The sequence below is a fragment of the Caenorhabditis briggsae genome (genome assembly GCF_000004555.2).
Source record: "Caenorhabditis briggsae complete genome, chrIV, whole genome shotgun sequence".
Classification (NCBI taxonomy): domain Eukaryota; kingdom Metazoa; phylum Nematoda; class Chromadorea; order Rhabditida; family Rhabditidae; genus Caenorhabditis; species Caenorhabditis briggsae.
Genome location: NC_013487.2, coordinates 512430 through 531047, shown reverse-complemented (window position 1 = coordinate 531047; position 18618 = coordinate 512430). Strand labels below are relative to the sequence as shown.

At 35.7% G+C, this 18618-nt stretch overlaps 5 protein-coding genes across 5 annotated transcripts; 3 read left to right on the top strand and 2 right to left on the bottom strand.

The window, feature by feature from the left end:
* Nucleotides 1–144: 144 nt before the first annotated feature.
* CBG26238 lies at nt 145–6453 on the top strand (the record flags this gene model as incomplete). Its single annotated transcript, XM_045244769.1, has 7 exons — nt 145–228; nt 271–435; nt 516–638; nt 687–857; nt 1132–2199; nt 4752–5273; nt 6193–6453. The coding sequence occupies 7 exons, from the start codon at nt 145–147 to the stop codon at nt 6451–6453; spliced, it is 2394 nt and encodes a 797-aa protein (XP_045099434.1).
* A 299-nt stretch (nt 6454–6752) lies between these two features.
* CBG13815 lies at nt 6753–11225 on the bottom strand (the record flags this gene model as incomplete). The annotated part of the gene is made up of 8 exons (XM_045244768.1): nt 6753–6839; nt 7406–7473; nt 7529–7871; nt 7924–8081; nt 8435–8653; nt 9561–9857; nt 10858–10986; nt 11138–11225. The coding sequence occupies 8 exons, from the start codon at nt 11223–11225 to the stop codon at nt 6753–6755; spliced, it is 1389 nt and encodes a 462-aa protein (XP_045095265.1).
* Nucleotides 11226–12873: 1648 nt separating this feature from the next.
* On the top strand, nt 12874–13775 carry CBG13814 (the record flags this gene model as incomplete). The annotated part of the gene is made up of 3 exons (XM_045244767.1): nt 12874–12876; nt 13393–13552; nt 13594–13775. The coding sequence occupies 3 exons, from the start codon at nt 12874–12876 to the stop codon at nt 13773–13775; spliced, it is 345 nt and encodes a 114-aa protein (XP_045095264.1).
* Nucleotides 13776–15879: 2104 nt separating this feature from the next.
* CBG26237 lies at nt 15880–16083 on the top strand (the record flags this gene model as incomplete). Its single annotated transcript, XM_045244766.1, has 1 exon — nt 15880–16083. One exon carries the CDS (start codon nt 15880–15882, stop codon nt 16081–16083), a length of 204 nt encoding a protein of 67 aa, XP_045099433.1.
* A 589-nt stretch (nt 16084–16672) lies between these two features.
* On the bottom strand, nt 16673–17158 carry CBG13813 (the record flags this gene model as incomplete). The annotated part of the gene is made up of 3 exons (XM_045244765.1): nt 16673–16794; nt 16839–17076; nt 17156–17158. The coding sequence occupies 3 exons, from the start codon at nt 17156–17158 to the stop codon at nt 16673–16675; spliced, it is 363 nt and encodes a 120-aa protein (XP_045095263.1).
* Nucleotides 17159–18618: the final 1460 nt, after the last annotated feature.

The window sequence follows — 18618 nt, the reverse complement described above, 5'->3', positions numbered from 1 at the left end:
TTTTTTTTAGTAGATCAAAATGGATTGAGAGATTCTTGTTGTTGTTTTCAAAGCGTTTTCTTTTGATTTCAGTTTTTTTTTTCGATTAGACATTTTTATGATTCTCCAAAATTCACCGTCTTCTGATTTTAGATCCAATCTCAAATGATTCGAATCAAAAATTCGACAAGAAACCGGACCGTGTCCAAAAATCAGTCGCCGCTTCGAATGAACCATATCAGTTTATCAGTGGGTAATTTTTTTTCTACTAAAAAAGCCTCAATTTTCCAGGTATCCAACAGTCCGGATCGTCTATCAGAGTGCTCTGTCTTATCAGCACCGCCCAGTATCTGTACCATGAAACTTTGCCCCTCGTTCCCATTTTTGACTGATTCAGCGACTCCGGAGAAGCGACGAAATTTACAATATTGCACGCCAAAGAAGAGAGGGGTTTTGGTAAGTGGGATGGGGCAAGGCATGGGCAAGACACGGGCAAGTCCAAGCTGTGCGCTGTACGGACATTATTTACTTTTCAGAAGACCAGAAGCTCAAAAATCAAGGATCAAAAGACTCATACCGAATCTCCAAACATCTACACAGCTGAGTGCATGCTGTCTGATAAGAATTCGGAGAAATCGCCAAGTTCTGGGAATATTTTGGTGAGAAATTTAATAATTTTGCAAATGCGCTCTACCGCACACTTTCAGAGCACCTCTTCCAGTCTCCACTCGTCTCCATTCTCAAAACGAACAACGCCAACACGTCATGGAATGTTCCAGCCGCCAACTCCTGAACATCCACATCCGATGGCGGGATATTCAAAATTACTGTATTGTGGTGATCAGGAGGTGTTCATGGCAAAACAGAAAGTGTTACTTGTGAGTCATGGGCAAGACATTGGCAAATTTTGGGCAAACTATGGGCATGCCATGGGACGGCTTTTGGCAGGCCTTGAGCCAAGCCATGAGCAAGATTTAAACAAAGCATGGGCAAGCCTTCAAGCCTTGGGTAAGCCTTGTGCAAGCCTTGGGCAAGCTTTGGGCAAGGCTTAGTCAAATCTTGGGCAAATTTTGTACAAGCCTTGGGCAAGATTTGGGCAAGCCTTTGGCACACCATGGACAATTGTCAACATATAAAATCGTCATTTTTCAGACCCAATCACAAAATGTTTCGACACCTGACAAAACCAAAAAAGTTGAAACTGCTCGAGAATCGGAATGGGCGGTATATCAAAATCAGAAGACGTTGGTGGATTCAGAAGACGTTCGAGAATTTTTGAATGAGATTTTGGAGAAAATTGTGGATGAAAATATTGAAGAAAATGAGTTGAAAGTGGATGGAAATGAGCCGAAACAAGAAAATATTGCTCAGATTAACCAATTCGAAGCAACAGTAACCGAAAAACTCTTCAAAATTTTTGTTGTGAAGGATGAGGAATCATTGAAGAATGAGGAGATTTCTGAACAAATTACAGTGACTTCAGACACGGAAATAAGAATTCTAGACGATTGCTCATCCTTAAAAATCAGCCCAGCCAAAGACTCGGAGCTCGCCGAGGCACATAGAAAAATGATGGATTTTCTGGCCACTCAGCAAGGACAAGAGTTGTCAGAACAGTTGAAATTTGGCATGAAATTTAAGAATGAGCAATCTGGAATTGGCAAGTCATGGACAATAGAAGAGACGAATCGAAAATGGTTGGCTAGCAAGACGCCGAAGAATTTGGGAAAAGTACAACGGTTGGGCAGAAACTTGGCTAAAAAGTCGGTGACTTTTTTGACGCCCGACGCTGAAGAAAAGGCTTGGAGCTTTACGAGGAGTCCGGATTTGGACCAAAGTGATTCTGAAGTTTCGGAAGCTTCAGAAGAGGCAGAAGACGTCAAGCCAAGCTTTGTCGTCAACGAAGACATTTCGCTGACTACAGAAGACAAGACAAACTGTCCCATCCCACAAGAATCTTATGACATCTGGAACGACGAGATTCAGAATCCTCCAGAATCTCCTTTTCTCGAAAAGTCAGATTTCTACGATCCTGACGAAGTTGACGTTTCATTGTCGTTGAAATTCGAAGCAACACCACCTAACCACCAATTGCTCAGCTTTAAAAAATTGGACATTGCTCAGTTGCCAACTATGGAAACGCCACCTGGCAAGGTTTCAACTCCAGCTAGTCTAGGAATTACTGAAATTGGAGAATGGACGCCGGATAGAAGGATTACGGTATGATTCTTGAAAATTTTGATTGAAGAAGTTCTACGACGAGCCCCTAAAAAATTGGGTCATGACCTGGAAAAAATTGGGTCATTACCTGAAAAAATTGGGTCATGATCCAGAAAAATCTAGGTCATGACCTAGAAAAATTTGCGTCATGACCTAGAAAAAATTGGGTCATGACCTAGAAAAAATTGGGTCATGACCTAGAAAAAATTGGGTCATGACCTAGAAAAATTTAAGTCATGACCTAGAAAAAATTGGGTCATGACCTAGAAAAAATTGGGTCATGATCTAGAAAACATTTGGTCGTGACCTAGAAAAAATTTGGTCGTGACCTAGAAAAATCTAGGTCATGACCTAGAAAAATCTAAAAAATTAGGTCATGACGTAGTGACCTATAAAAATCTAGGTCATGACCTAGAAAAATTTACGTCATGACCTAGAAAAAATTGGGTCGTGACCTAGAAAAATCTAGGTCATGACCTAGAAAAATCTAGGTCATGACCTAGAAAAATTTAGGTCATGACCTAGAAAAAATTGGGTCATGACCTAGAAAAAATTGGGGCATGACCTAGAAAAAATTGGGGCATGATCCAGAAAAATCGAGGTCAGGACCTAGAAAAAATTGGGTCATGACCTAGAAAAAATTGGGTCATGACCTAGAAAAAATTGGGGCATGACCTAGAAAAAATTGGGGCATGACCTAGAAAAAATTGGGGCATGACCTAGAAAAAATTGGGGCATGATCCAGAAAAATCGAGGTCAGGACCTAGAAAAAATTGGGTCATGACCTAGAAAAAATTGGGTCATGACCTAGAAAAAATTGGGTCATGACCTAGAAAAAATTGGGGCATGACCTAGAAAAAATTGGGACATGACCTAGAAAAAATTGGGGCATGACCCAGAAAAATCGAGGTCAGGACCTAGCAAAAATTGGGTCATGACCTAGAAAAAATTGGGTCGTGACCCAGAAAAATCGAGGTCAGGACCTAGAAAAAATTGGGGCATGACCCAGAAAAATCGAGGTCAGGACCTAGAAAAAATTGGGTCATGACCTAGAAAAAATTGGGTCATGACCTAGAAAAAATTGGGGCATGACCTAGAAAAAATTGGGTCGTGACCCAGAAAAATCGAGGTCAGGACCTAGAAAAATTTAGGTCATGACCTAGAAAAAATTGGGTCATGACCTAGAAAAAATTGGGGCATGACCTAAAAAAAATTGGGGCATGATCCAGAAAAATCGAGGTCAGGACCTAGAAAAAATTGGGTCATGACCTAGAAAAAATTGGGTCATGACCTAGAAAAAATTGGGGCATGACCTAGAAAAAATTGGGGCATGACCTAGAAAAAATTGGGGCATGACCTAGAAAAAATTGGGGCATGATCCAGAAAAATCGAGGTCAGGACCTAGAAAAAATTGGGTCATGACCTAGAAAAAATTGGGTCATGACCTAGAAAAAATTGGGTCATGACCTAGAAAAAATTGGGGCATGACCTAGAAAAAATTGGGACATGACCTAGAAAAAATTGGGGCATGACCCAGAAAAATCGAGGTCAGGACCTAGCAAAAATTGGGTCATGACCTAGAAAAAATTGGGTCGTGACCCAGAAAAATCGAGGTCAGGACCTAGAAAAAATTGGGGCATGACCCAGAAAAATCGAGGTCAGGACCTAGAAAAAATTGGGTCATGACCTAGAAAAAATTGGGTCATGACCTAGAAAAAATTGGGGCATGACCCAGAAAAATCGAGGTCAGGACCTAGAAAAAATTGGGTCATGACCTAGAAAAAATTGGGTCATGACCTAGAAAAAATTGGGACATGACCTAGAAAAAATTGGGTCGTGACCTAGAAAAATCTAGGTCATGACCTAGAAAAATTTAGGTCATGACCTAGAAAAAATTGGGTCGTGACCTAGAAAAATCTAGGTCATGAACTAGAAAAATTTAGGTCATGACCTAGAAAAAATTGGGTCATGATCTAGAAAAAATTGGGTCGTGACCTAGAAAAATCTAGGTCATGATCTAGAAAAATTTAGGTCATGACCTAGAAAAAATTGGGTCATGACCTAGAAAAAATTGGGGCCTGACCTAGAAAAAATTGGGGCATGACCCAGAAAAATCGAGGTCAGGAGCTAGAAAAAATTGGGTCATGACCTAGAAAAAATTGGGGCATGACCTAGAAAAAATTGGGTCGTGACCTAGAAAAATCTAGGTCATGAACTAGAAAAATTTAGGTCATGACCTAGAAAAAATTGGGTCATGACCCAGAAAAATCGAGGTCAGGACCTAGAAAAAATTGGGTCATGACCTAGAAAAATTGGGGAATGACCTCTTCCAAAATCGTTTTCAGTTCCAAAAAAAATGAGTTGAAAACTTTGAACTCAATTATCTCAATTTCTAAAAGAGATAACGAAAACCTATCAACTGATAAAATGTCTATCATGAAATTACCAACATTTTATCAGTTGACACAATTTGGTTTTCTCTCAAAGAAAATGAGAAAATTGAGCTTAAGGAGTGGTTACAGTAATTAACATTTAGAAAATTTGTTTTGTAGGACACCTCATCCGAAACCGAACTCACACATCTGGTCCTAACGTCTCCAGACACTCCATCCATCCCAAGACCGATTTCCACACCGACTCGCTTCCTTCGAACCCACTTTTTCGATACTCCAGTCTCCCCTCCAATTCCAGTAGCCGATGTGATAATTGAGCATGTTCAAGTGGTAGAACCTCCAGTTCTGGCTGCTCCTGGAGATCCTAAATGGCTCCAGCAGCAAATGTCGCAGCTGTTCTGTCAGGCGAGCACTCCTCAAGTCAAAACCGTGACCGTTGAGACTACGATAGCTCTGTCGCTACCGGTGAGCAATGAGCTTTTGGCTGATGCGTTGGGCAAGATGGAAGTGAAAGAAGAGCAACCTGTGAGCTCCGAACCTGTGAGCACGGAGCCATCGATCGAGTCACCGGTTAGAAATCGGAAGTCTTGTTTGGCAAAGCCGGATATGTTGGACAAGGTGCCTGATTATTTTGCCCATGCGTTGACACCATGCTCGACGCCGCTCAATTTGCAGTTTGATGTGAGTTTTAGAGCTTTGTCAATTTTGGGATACATGCATCTGCAAATTCGCTGTGCTGTTTGAAATTCATGACTTTTAATTAGTGAGCATGAGATTATTTATGACTTTTAATTAGTGAGCATGAGATTCAGCTAGCTCAAGCTGATTTGGGTTTGCATGAACTAGCTTTAGCTACAGTACCGATCAATAAGATGTACAAGATTGAATTACTCAGTTTTTTTCGGAATTTTGAGATGTCTAGAGCTCGTCTGTCAAATTTCCGATCACTTTGAAAATTTTGGAGAATGTAAAACAAACCTAGATTGAAAACTTTGCATTCACAGAGTTTTTGAAAATTCCTAGTTTCTCAGCTATTCGCCGATTTTTGAAAGTCAACTTTGTTCATGTTTTCTGTACAAAAACGAACCAAACTGGATTTCGTTTTGCAAAATTTGAATATGACAAGTTTAGAGCTTTGAAATGAGCCCAAACATGCCACGATTTGACGATTTTCCAAATTTCCGATGCGTCGCGGTTGTGCGTCGCATGTTTGAGCTTAAATTTGAAATCAATAGAAATCAGGCCGTGTTTAGGCTCATTGCAAAGCTAAAGACTTTTGAAATAGAGACATTCAGTTTTTGAGTCAATTGGATCACTTCGAAGTGTGTTACAGTCTAAAATTTTGACTGATAATTTTCAAAATTTTTTGAGAGCCCTAGTACAAAACTGGCCGTAAAAGGGTGTCTTTTAGAAATCGGCAAATGGCTGAGAAACTAGGAATTTTCAAAAAAATTTGTGAATGCAAATTTTTTAATCTAGGTCTGTTATACACCCTCCAAGGTTCTCAAAGTGATCGAAAACTTGACAAACAAACTCTGGACTTCTGAAAACTATCAAACTGGCTGTAATTCATAAATTTCTAATTTCCCAAAATTTTCAGAAAACCGCTCGACCTCCGATTCCAAAATTCTCTCGAAAAACGCTTCTCCGTCAACCGCCAATCAATTTGCCATTCCCAAAACGTGTCAAAAAGTGTGTCAGATTTCCAGAAGACGCTGAAATTTCCACTAAAGTTTGGACATATGATGAAGTCGTGAACGCTGGGGGATCCGCATTCAGAATCATCTCAATTGTGGATCATAACACTAATACGATTCGTTTCCCCAAATATGTACCGCCCGTGGAATTTTCTTGTGTATAGAATTATTAATTTTGCTGTTGAATTAAGTTAAATTGTTGATTATTGTATAGCATGCTTCTTTTTCTCTTTTGACATTACTTTTTTTTTCTCAAATGATATTTGTTCCGTATAAATGATCTACCACAAAAAATTACCTGCGTTTGCTGTAGATTCAAAACGTTTAGACGACGTTTTGGGACTATTTCTTCAGCATTTTTGGAAAATTTGCAATTTCAATTTTCCAGAAAAAAGAATCAAATGATAAAATATTTATTTTAAAAATCACAGAGCAACATAAGAATCAACAGGACAAGGGAATCTTACTCCAAAAATATAGCAAGTTTGGTTTTTTGTTGGTGTTGAAGGGGATTCAACTTGGCTTGATGTTGAAGGGGACTCGATCTCTTCTGAAATTTTCAAAAAATTATTATCATAATTTTTGTCAAGTTTGAGCTTAATTATCTCGGCTCCTAGGTGAGATATCAAGAAACTGTCAACTGATAAAATGTTGTTGATATTATGATAAACAATTTATCAGTTGAAAAAATGTTGATATCTTTCACAGGGACCAAGCAAAATAGGCTCAAAGTAAACAGTGAGAAGACCCGTCTATTACAGGTTTTAAGGCAATTTAAACTCACCACAACTCCTCAAACTACCAAATTCTGGCCATACAAAATCCTCACGAAGAGCCGCTTTTCTGAGTGCATAGCAAGATTTAAAATCGGCATGTGATTCTTGGGAATTATCGGCGAATTGTGCAAACTGGTCTTTCGATGTGTCGATTCTCTGGATTTTTTTTGTTGAAAACTGCCGCTTATCTCGAGTCCTGTGCAAGATATCAAAAAGTGGTCAACTGATAAAATATTTTTAATATTATGCTGAACATTTTGTTAGTTGATTACTCTTTGATATCTTTCACAAGAACCGAGATATATAAGCTCAAAGTTGGTACCCAAAGCTTTTACAGTACCCTCAAATTTGGGAACTCCATATTCGTCAAATTTTTGTTTCCCACGACGAACAAAGCCGGTTTATGAACTGGAAATTTTCAAAATAAAGAAAAAAAAATATTTTAAGATGCTACAAAACTCACGCAAACATAGAATATGGGTTAAGTTTCCCAAAAATCGAAAATCGTTAAAATCGGTGTTTGTTATGTTTAGAGTCCCATACAAACGTTTCAAGGATTCCACTTTTCGAACATCAAATCCTTTTGTGATGTTCAAGTCTCCAATGAGTCGCTCACATCCTACTGTAGGTACTGTACAAACTTTTGGTGCGTTTTTTGGGATGCAAATGTTAGAATTTATGATCAGGTCACATTTGTTTCTCTTTCTGGTGAAAGCATCCAATTCTTGAGTTTTAATGCAAAATTCGGGGAATTTGGCAGAAGCCATTTGTAATTGAATGGTGCGGTTTTCCAAAAATTTTGCCGTCTGAAAATTTTTTTAAACTAATTTTCAGATTTTTTTCTTAACTTTGAATCACCTCTAATTTCGGCAAATTCAATTTTTTCAGCTTTTCGTTACGATAAATAACGACAACGCTACTCTTAATTGTTGTCAGATTTAATAATCCCAATTCTCTCAATTCTGAATTATATGTGATTTCCAACTGTGCATCATACATTGGATAGCGAGTGTGGTCTGAAAATTTCCAGATTTCTAGACTGCCGTAAAACCTGTCAAATTTGAGCTAATTTCTCTGGGTTCCTAAAAGAGAGATCAAAAATTGGTCATTTGATAGAATGCTCATTACATTATGATGAACAATTTCTCAGTTGACAACTTTCTCATGTCTTCGATAGGAACCAAGGAGAATTACCTCAAAGTTTGTATAAGGTATAAGGTATAAGGTATAAGGTATAAGGTATAAGGTATAAGGTATAAGGTATAAGGTATAAGGTATAAGGTATAAGGTATAAGGTATAAGGTATAATGTCTTCAATAAGGTCTCTAGGGTTTTGAGGTTAACTTGCCTGCCACAAAACGTCTTAAACCTGATAAAAATCTCAGGTTTTTGAATGTAGCGTTCCTTATGTGCAATCCGCCAACCAGAATTCTCATATTTTTGAATAATTCGGTTAATTGTTCAGCGCTCAGATCAGTTGTCCCATTTATCAATAATATTCCACAAACTGTTGAACAATTTTTTGGGAATTTCGAAGCTGTATTATTGCTCAAAAAAGTTTCATTGAATTTGCATGGAGGGTTTGAGTCTGGAATTTTTTCGGATTTTAAAATTAGGGAAAAATTGATCTACCACAAGATTTGATTTCCCAACAATCAATTTTTGGAAGATGGGTGATTAAAAACAGAAAAATGAATTTCAAAAGAAGACTCATAATTTGAGAACTCACAAAAAATGGAAGCTTTTTTTCGATATTTATATATATATATATATTCAGACCCAATCGGATTAACGTTTTTTGATTTGAAACAAATGGGGTGATTCATAGGGATTTTTCAAAACCAACGAAAAAAACCAAAAAATCAAAAAAAGAAAGTTCTCGGAAAAAAATCTAGTTCGATCACACTACAAAGTTTTGACTCATTTTGAGGATTAATACAATTTTTTTTGATCAATAAAAATCAATTTCTGGGGATAGTAGATTATTTTGGTGCTTAAATTTTTAAAACATAATTATTTTCATTTTCAGCTTTTCCTTTGAATTTTAAGAACAAAAACTTTCAGTGGCCATTTTTTATATTTTTTTAAATTGTAATATCAAACAAATTTATTTAATACTTTTTTTATTAATTAATATTTTTTTATTATTTAATAATTTTTTTATTATTCAACCAGCAAGCTGGTGCGCCTTCGGCGCGATTCAATCTATTTTTTTTTCATATGTTCGTCGCTTCGTTTCTCACTTTTTCTAAATAAAAGGGTCACGTAAATATATATGTATTTTCCAATTTTTTTTTATAAAGTCCACGGACGGACACGAGGACGGACAGACGCCTCTAGCATTTTATTAATAAGGAAGATTTTTTTTGAAAAATTTAATTTATTTTTTTAGGGACAAACCCTCTCTGAAAAACTTCATATTTTAAAGAAGCATACAGTAATCTTTAAAAAAGCTACCTGTAATTTAGGAAATGTTGCGTTTTGAAGCTTTTTACTTCCTTGAACATCTATCGCCAGTTTTGTTGAGTTCAATTGAACAATTTCCAATAAATTTTCAAAAATCTTGAAATCCGTTAAACTTGAATTTTTGACAATTAGACTTCCATATAAAAACTTCAAGGATGTCACTTTTTTAAAACCGAATTTCGGCCCGATTTTCAAATCTCCCACAAGATTCTCACAGCCAACTTTTGGAACGATACAAGATTTTTTGGCCAGATTTCCTGCGTTACAAATGTTTCCTTCCATGTAAACATTGCTGATTTTTTTGTAGTTTAACAAAGTTTTGGCCTCTGGAAGAGTCATGCAAAGGTTTCGAGAATTTTCAGCTATGGAGATTGAAGTCATCCAAGACCAAGGAGCAGCTAATTGAACATTCTAAAAAAGTCGATAGGCAGTTCATTTTCGGCCATTTTGACCTTTTTCAAAAGTTTAAAGCTCGGCTGTCAAGCCTCCGATCATTCTAAAGAGTCGGAGAGTGTTAAACAGATCTAGGTTCAAAACTTTGCATTTATAGCATTTTTCAAAAATTCCTTGTTTTTCAGCTATTTGCCCATTTCTGAAAGACACCTGTTTTTCCACTTTTTTAGTATAAAGAGAGCCAAAATAAAACTTCCCAAAAAATTTAATTTTGCAAGTTGAGAGCTTCAACATAAGCCCAAACATGACAAAAACCGACGATTTTTCAAATTACTGCTGCGTCGCGGTCATGCGTCGCGTGTTTTAGCCGAAAATTGAATTCGGAGGAATTGGGTCGTGTTTGGGCTCATTTCAAAGCAAAAGACTTCAAAAATCGAGATTTCCAGTTTTTGGGTCTTTTGGATCAATTTAAAGTGGGTTACAGTCAAAAAAATTTTGTCTCCGAAAATTTCCAAAAATTGTCGAAAATAAAAAAAAAGTTCATGTTTCAGTTCGAAGCTAAAAACTCCGAATTTTTGATTTTTCAATATTTTGTCATAAACATCTTGAAAATTCACTTCTCCGTTTGTTTTCGATATTGCAAAGTTTTTAATCTAGGCTTGTTTTACACTACTCAAATCGAGCTAGAGACTCCTGTAAATAGCCAAAATGGCCGAGAATCAACTTGAAAATACGTTTTTGAATATCTAAATTCACCTTTAAATTCGGAAGTATCAATCTTTTCAAATTTTTATTTCCGGAAACTGTAAAGCCTGTTCCATTGACTGAGGTCAAATCTGTAAGTCTCAGCTTTTCCAATTTCTCATTTCCGCTATATAAACCCCAGTTCCTGAAAAAAAAGATTCGTTATTCAAAAAAAAATCCAGAACTCACTAGATTCGATTCTCTGCAATTCAGCTAGAAATTTGAGACTTTTATAACTTGTAAATGAAATTTCCAGTCCTCCAACTAATGTTTTCATATTCTTGAAAGCAGTTTTCAATTGCTCAGCACTCAGATTAGCTGAATAATCGATATAAATTCTGGAGCAAACTTTTGGGCAATTTTTTGGAAATAATTCAAAACACTTTTTGAAGTCAGATTTCCAGTTTTAAACACACATTTTGGATCTGAAAGTGTAAATTTTCTGAGTTGGAAATTTTCAAAAATTTACCACAATCCGAAAAATCATTTTCCGCATTGTAAAAGTTTGAACAAAAAGTTGAAACTATAAATAAAACAGTGAGTAAGTTCGAATTCATTTTGTACTAAAATGACCGAAAAGTTTTAAATGCTTCAAAAAAAGGGCGAGAAAATCTCCGTAGATAATTTCATATATTGCAAATACGCTTTACTGAATGTTCCGTAGATCAAACAAAAATTTGTGTATTGGTTTTGAAAAGCGTTCAAAATTCTATTCAAAACTTGTTAGTTTTTCTCTATCTCGTTTTCAGAAAAAAAAGTTTTTCATCAGTTTTCCAATCTTAATTTGGATTATGAGACAATTTAAAGCTTTTTTATTTTAAAATTACAAGTTAAATATTATTTTCGCATTTTAATCAACAGATTTTTAACCGATTTTTCCTGTATATTTTCCAAATTTTGAAATCATCCAAATACCAAATTTGCACTTCAAGGGCCGTCGATGAGTTTTTTTTCGCCTTTTTCGAATCTTTTGACCTCAGAAAGATTAATCTCACACCCACAAGATTATCCGACCACACAACTGTTTAAACTTTCAAATTTTATATATTCACAGTCCAACTGTGTTCTCCATGATTTGGAAAATTTTCAACCTAATTTTTATAATTTCTTACTGTTTCTCTGAAACTAAAGGAGCTGCAACTTGTGGTATTAGTTTCAAATTTTGAACAAAAATTTTTTCACAAAATTTCAGATTCAAAATGCAATTTTCACAATGATCTCATTCCTCAAACTATTGGCTCATTTCCAAAAGATTGTCCAACAGTTTGTAGAAATCTATTATTCATTAATCGGACGAAATAAACTGATTTGCAATTGAAAAACGCTTTTAAGAATCTGAAAACTCTGAAAGGGCGTTTATCTGTGGTTGGGACAATTTTCAAGAATTTAAATTTTCTGGCGGGAATTCAGAAAATTGAAACAGGTTATTTTTTGAAACATTTTTTTTGAGATTTTGTTTCAAAGTTGAAAAACGTTTTCAGAATATCTTGTCCCTGTCAAAATTAGTGAAAATAACGAAATGTTGGAGTTGGGTTTGAAAAATTTGACTACAGTAATCGGACAATATTTTTCTGTATATAAGAAGTAGTGAATTTCAAAATTTTTAGTTTTCATCGCAAAACACTTCGATTTCCAAAATTTCTGTGAAGTTTCAGTAATTTCGCATTTTCTTTGCAGAGCGAAAAAAAACGTGTTTTTTCACATAATAAACGATCAGACTTTTCTGACTTTTTTTCAAGGTTCGATTATTTCTGTTTTCAACTTTTCATACTTTCTATTTTATACGTATTATAATCATTTATTAAAAATACAAATGGTTCACAGAAATATAACGTTTCAATTTCTGGGATTTTTCCCAGAATTCGAACGGTTCGAGTTCTGGGATTTTGGGGATATTCACGTGATTCACAGAATTCGAACGGTTCGAGTTCTGGGATTTTGGGGATATTCACGTGATTCACAGAATTCGAACGGTTCGAGTTCTGGGATTCCAAAAAAAGAGAAACGAATGTGGAAAAAGGGGGCATAAAAATTATAATGATGGAAGATAAAAACAAAAGAAACATGAAGAAGTGTGCTAGTTTCCCATTATCATGTCATCCGTAACAACTGGATTCGGTGGCATTCTTCCAGCATTGAATCCTTGAGATTTCAAATATTGCAGAATCGTCGTGTGTTCAGTGTCAAAATCAATGTTTCCGTGAGATGGCGTGGTAGATGATGATTTTTCTTTGATAAGTTGCAACGTTCTTAGATAAGCTGCAGAACCAAAGATAATTCAAGTAATCAACTTAACGTACATTTCTTTCCATAGCTGGAAACTGAATCTTCAAAATTGTCCTTGTTGTTTTGCGAGAACATTGATCCTCCATGTTTGAAGAGACTCAATATGAACTCACAACTTTCCAATTCTTTTTTTTCAGGAAGCTTTTGTCAATAATAACAGCCATCCGTGATTTATTCAATGCCCTCGGCAATGTAATCATAGGAGAAACCGTAGAAAATATTACTTTATCTTTTATCTTGCTTTTGAACAGCATGTCTATATTATATTAGAAAAAATCTGTAGAACAGAGGAATTCTAGAACAACAGAAACCAATCAACAAAAAATCCAATCAGCTCTTGGCACGTATCTCGATACGTGTAATCTAATATCTATGTCGCGTGTGAATATATATCTATGTTGCGTGTGAATTTATACAAGTAAAAACTGGATCATTCAGGATACCTATGATCCATCAACATTCCAACCTGACATTCGCCGTCCATGTATTGAAGGTGTTCAGGAGAAATGCTTGGCTCTCTTCAAACATGGAGGATCAATGTTCTCGCAAAACAACAAGGACAATTTTGAAGATTCAGTTTCCAGCTATGGAAAGAAATGTACGTAAAGTTGAATACTTGAATTATCTTTGGTTCTGCAGCTTATCTAAGAACGTTGCAACTTATCAAAGAAAAATCATCATCAACCACGCCATCTCACGGAAACATTGATTTTGACACTGAACACACGACGATTCTGCAATATTTGAAATCTCAAGGATTCAATGCTGGAAGAATGCCACCGAATCCAGTTGTTACGGATGACATGATAATGGGAAACTAGCACACTTCTTCATGTTTCTTTTGTTTTTATCTCCCATCATTATAATTTTTATGCCCCCTTTTTCCACATTCGTTTCTCTTTTTTTGGAATCCCAGAACTCGAACCGTTCGAATTCTGTGAATCACGTGAATATCCCCAAAATCCCAGAACTCGAACCGTTCGAATTCTGTGAATCACGTGAATATCCCCAAAATCCCAGAACTCGAACCGTTCGAATTCTGGGAAAAATCCCAGAAATTGAAACGTTATATTTCTGTGAACCACGTATATTTTTGCAAAAATTGAAGTGTTCCTTTTCTGAAAGCCAACTAAAAACCATAAAAATTAAAAAACTGAAAATCAGCAAAAATAATGTAATTAATACCATATTTCCCGTGATTACGTTGAAATAAAATATTTCTGATAAAAAACCCAGCGATTATGCTATTTATCAGAAGTTGAAATTTTTCTGTGATAAATTACAGAAATTTGATTCATTTTTGATTTTTCCTCCGAGAATTGAAAATTTTGAAATTCACTACTTCTTATATGGCAACAAGAAGATGGCGCAATTAAACATGCCAAACTTCAAGGTAGTTAAGACAAAATCTTTGAGAGAATTGAGATCGTGGTGATGGCAATGGAAAAATTCAAAATGGTCATAGGAGTTTGATATTGTATGTGGTGGGTACTGTAACACTTTTGACCATGGTACCCATAGGCTACGCCCCCTCATTGGCCCGAAATACTACCGTAACCTCGGAAACACAGTAACCTTGAAGTCCAGTAAATTTCACTTTTTTGAATTTTTTCACTTTTTTTTGGGATTTCTCGGAAATCTTCCGGTCATTACCGAACTAAACCTCGATAATTCAATACGTTGGACCTATACTTAAATTATCTGAATTACCTGAATTATCTCAGGGTTACTGTAGAAAATGGATCCCAACACAAAAAAATGGTCATAATAGTACCAAAACTGAACTCTGAAACATTTGAGTCGTTGTTTTGAACATTGTTTTGAACAGTAGGGGTTACGGTAGTATTTCGCGCCCAGGAGGGGGCGTGGCCTATGGGTGATATGGTCAAAAGTCATAGAGTAGCCCCTACCACCTACAATATCAGACTCCTAGGACCATTTTCACTTTTTTCCGTTTCCATGGTGATTTCGAATTTCTCAGAGATTGTGTCTTAAATTTTTTGATTAAATTTTCCTAAAAATTATTTTCCAGACATTTTCATCTCCAACAAGTATAACTTACATCGCGAACAATCATCCATCAAATTTTTGCATAACTCCTCAAATTTTAAGTGTTTCTGGCCAAAAAACTGCCGAACGATGAAATTCACATGAATGGGAAAGTTTGTGCTCCGAAAAGTTTTACGAAAAAAAATTGTAAAATTCCTGATGAACCGTGTGAGGAACTATACAGAGATTTGAACATTGGTTCGAATTTCGCTTTAAAAAAAGTGAAAAACTTGAAATTTTTGTATGGAAGTCTAATTGTCAAAAATTCGAGTTTGACGGATTTCAAGTTTTAGGGAAGTTTGACTTATATCGTTCAATTGGATGGTAAGGTTTAAAAAATAGGATTTTTTTCAAATTTTTCCATTTTTCAGACAAGAAAACTGCAATTGATGTTTAAGGGAATAAGAATTTGATAAGTGCAGCGTTTCCAAAATTAAAGGTAAAAAACTAAAATTTTTGAATAAAAATCAATATGCCAGTATTGTTATTTGTGAGCTAAAAACTACCGTAAACACTCTAATAGAACGCCACCCAAATTGTCAAATTTGAGCCAATGTATCTCATTTTCTGTGAGAGATATCAAAAAGTGATAGACTAAATATTGCTGATGTCATGATAAACATTTTAACAGTTGACTACTTTTTGATATCTTTCAAAAGAAGTGAGATAATTAGGCTCAAAAAGGACGGTCCGGGTGGACGGTATATATAAAAATTAGAATTATTCAAAATTGTGCCAAAATAAATTTTGGAAAAACTAAACAATTCGACAATTTTTAAAGCCTTTATGAAACTTCCCTTGTGTCAATTATCAATTTTTGCAATGATTAATAATGAAACCCAAGTTTTTAAATTTTTTCAAATTTTCAAATAAAAAATGTTCCAGGGAATCCTCTCCAACACTTGGGACCCAGTCAATAACCATCTTGTCGATGCTATTATCTTCAAAAACAATCACAAATCACTCCTGGAAGATTCGAAATCTTGCTATGCTCTCAGATCTGCTCTTTATGTTCCAGAAAACGAAATTCCAAAGTTTGATGGGAAAAATTGTGGTTTGTTGGGTTTAAGACTACCGTAAACCCTGTGTTAGAAAGACACGTACCTTCTAATCCAGGTCTTACGGTAATTAGACCTACCGCAAAACCTGTAATAGAAGGACTTCTGACTTTTAACTTTGAGGTCATTTTTTTGATCCCTGCCAAAGATTTTCAACTGATAATTTACTTATCATAATATCACCAATATTTGACAAATTCATGATATATCTTATAGGTACCGAGATAATTGAGCTCAAAAGAAACTACCGTAAACACTAAAAACCAGGGTTGCGACGGGCCGGGCCGGGCCGGGCCGGGCCGAGCCGATTTTCTAAAAAACATGTATGTTCGGGACTGTAACTCAGCTCAAACTCAACCGATTTGAATGAAAGTTTTTTATTCACGTTATCAATTACCCACTTGAGGTTTTAATCCGGGATACAAATTTTTCATGAACCGATTTATTTTAAAAACAACAAGAGTAACAAAAAAAACAAAAAAATATATGAAGATCCAAAAAATCAGTTGAGCCAATCTGGAAATTTCGTTGCCAATTGAGCCCCGACTACGACGATTTCTGCTTTTGTGTAGGCCAGACGAGATCTAGTTTTATCTAGAAGATTATTTTATCTAGAGGGATTTCATAGCTGAGCTCATATGATTAAAGCTTCGCCCGGTTCTAAGACAGTATTTCGAAAGAGCTTTGTAGATTTTGGTGAGATCAGATTCTTTGAGTTTTTTCGTCGAATATTCTGAAAATTAATTATAAATCTCTTCCAAATTTGAAAAAGTTTACCAGAAATTTTTCGATTCTTAAAAACCGGCTCTTCTTCTTTTTCGTTTTCCGTATTTTCCACAACTCTTTTTCTTTGCTTGCAACGTTCTTTCACATGGCGTCGAACATGGTCTCCGTCGGAAACAGTGAGCAAGGTCAGACAGTTTTGACAGGCAGCTTTTCCAGTCTCAACATACTCATCTGATTCATCGTCGTAGAGCAGCACTCGAAGAACTTCCGGAAAACGAAACTGGTCCCCCTGAAAATTTTATTGGATTAGTGTTACTACTATTTTAATAAAAACTTTCGAATTTGATCTTAGGATCCTGGGCCTTGACCATTTTTTGAAGATTCGATGTCATTATATCACCTGAAAAACGCAAGAAAAATTCACGAAATCGGGCAAAAACTGAGAAAAAAAAATCCGAAAAATTTTAGGAATTAAATTGAAAAAATTTGGTTTCGATTTACGGTGCGCCTTTAAGTTGTTTACAAGTTGTTTACAGGTTGTTTACAGGTTGTTTATGTCTTGTTTTCGTTGTTGTTTTTCACCCGTTCGCTGAAAAAATTTTTCATCAAAAAAATTTTTCTCTGAAAAAGCTATGGACGGACCGACGGGCCGGGCCGGGCCGGAAATTTTTTCTGACGGGCCGGGCCGACGGGCCGGCCCGTCAATCCGCAACCCTGCTAAAAACTAACTAAGTAAGGTAGAGTTGAGCCGCCAATAGCCCGCCAACGACCCGTCCAAACTTCGAGCTCAATTATCTCGGTTCCTAAACGAGATATCGAACAGCTGTAAACTTATAAAATGTTCATCATAATATCACCAATATTTGATCAGTTGACAGATTTTTGATTCTTTTGTAGGCGCCGAGATAATTTAGCTTAAATTGAACGAAAATCGAAAATTCCAGAAAACCTCACAAAAGTCGACCAACAAAACACTGCAAACTGGAGGGAACGATGACGGATTGTTTTGAATTTGGGTACTTTTTGAAATAAATAAATCTTTTGACCTCCTGAACCTGTTTTTAGTGCATTTAAGGGATAATCTTGCAGATATATCCGCCCATTTTTTATTCATTTAAAAACACCGGTCAATATGTTTGTTCTATTATATCTTTGAAAATGAAAAATTGCGTTCTATTCTGTATTCTTTTTTGTTTTCTGAAGCTTTCAAGCGCCCAAACTAAAACTGATTGTGGTGAATTTGATAAAATTCCAGAAAACTCTGAAAAATAATAAAAAATTCCAGATCCAAAATGTGTCTCTCCAACTGCAACGTTAACATCTTTAAATATTGGTTCATTTCCAAGAAATTGCTCCACAGTTTGCGCCTATATCTATATAGATGGGACAACTAATTTGAGCGCTGAGCAGTTTAAAACTGCTTTCAAGGATATGAAAATCTTAAAAGGAGTCTTGGAAATTAAAAACACAATTTATAAGAATTTGAGTTTTCTAGCTGGACTGCAAAAAATTTACACTGGTGGGTTTGAATCTTGAAATGTATAAAGTACCATAAGATTACCATAAGAGTACCATAAGATTACCATAAGATACCATAAGATGTACAAAGTACCATAAGATTACCATAAGATACCATAAGATGTACAAAGTACCATAAGATTACCATAAGATACCATAAGATGTACAAAGTACCATAAGATTACCATAAGAGTACCATAAGATTACCATAAGATACCATAAGGCTACCATAAAAGTACCATAAGATTACCATAAGAGTACCATAAGATTACCATAAGATACCATAAGATGTACAAAGTACCATAAGATTACC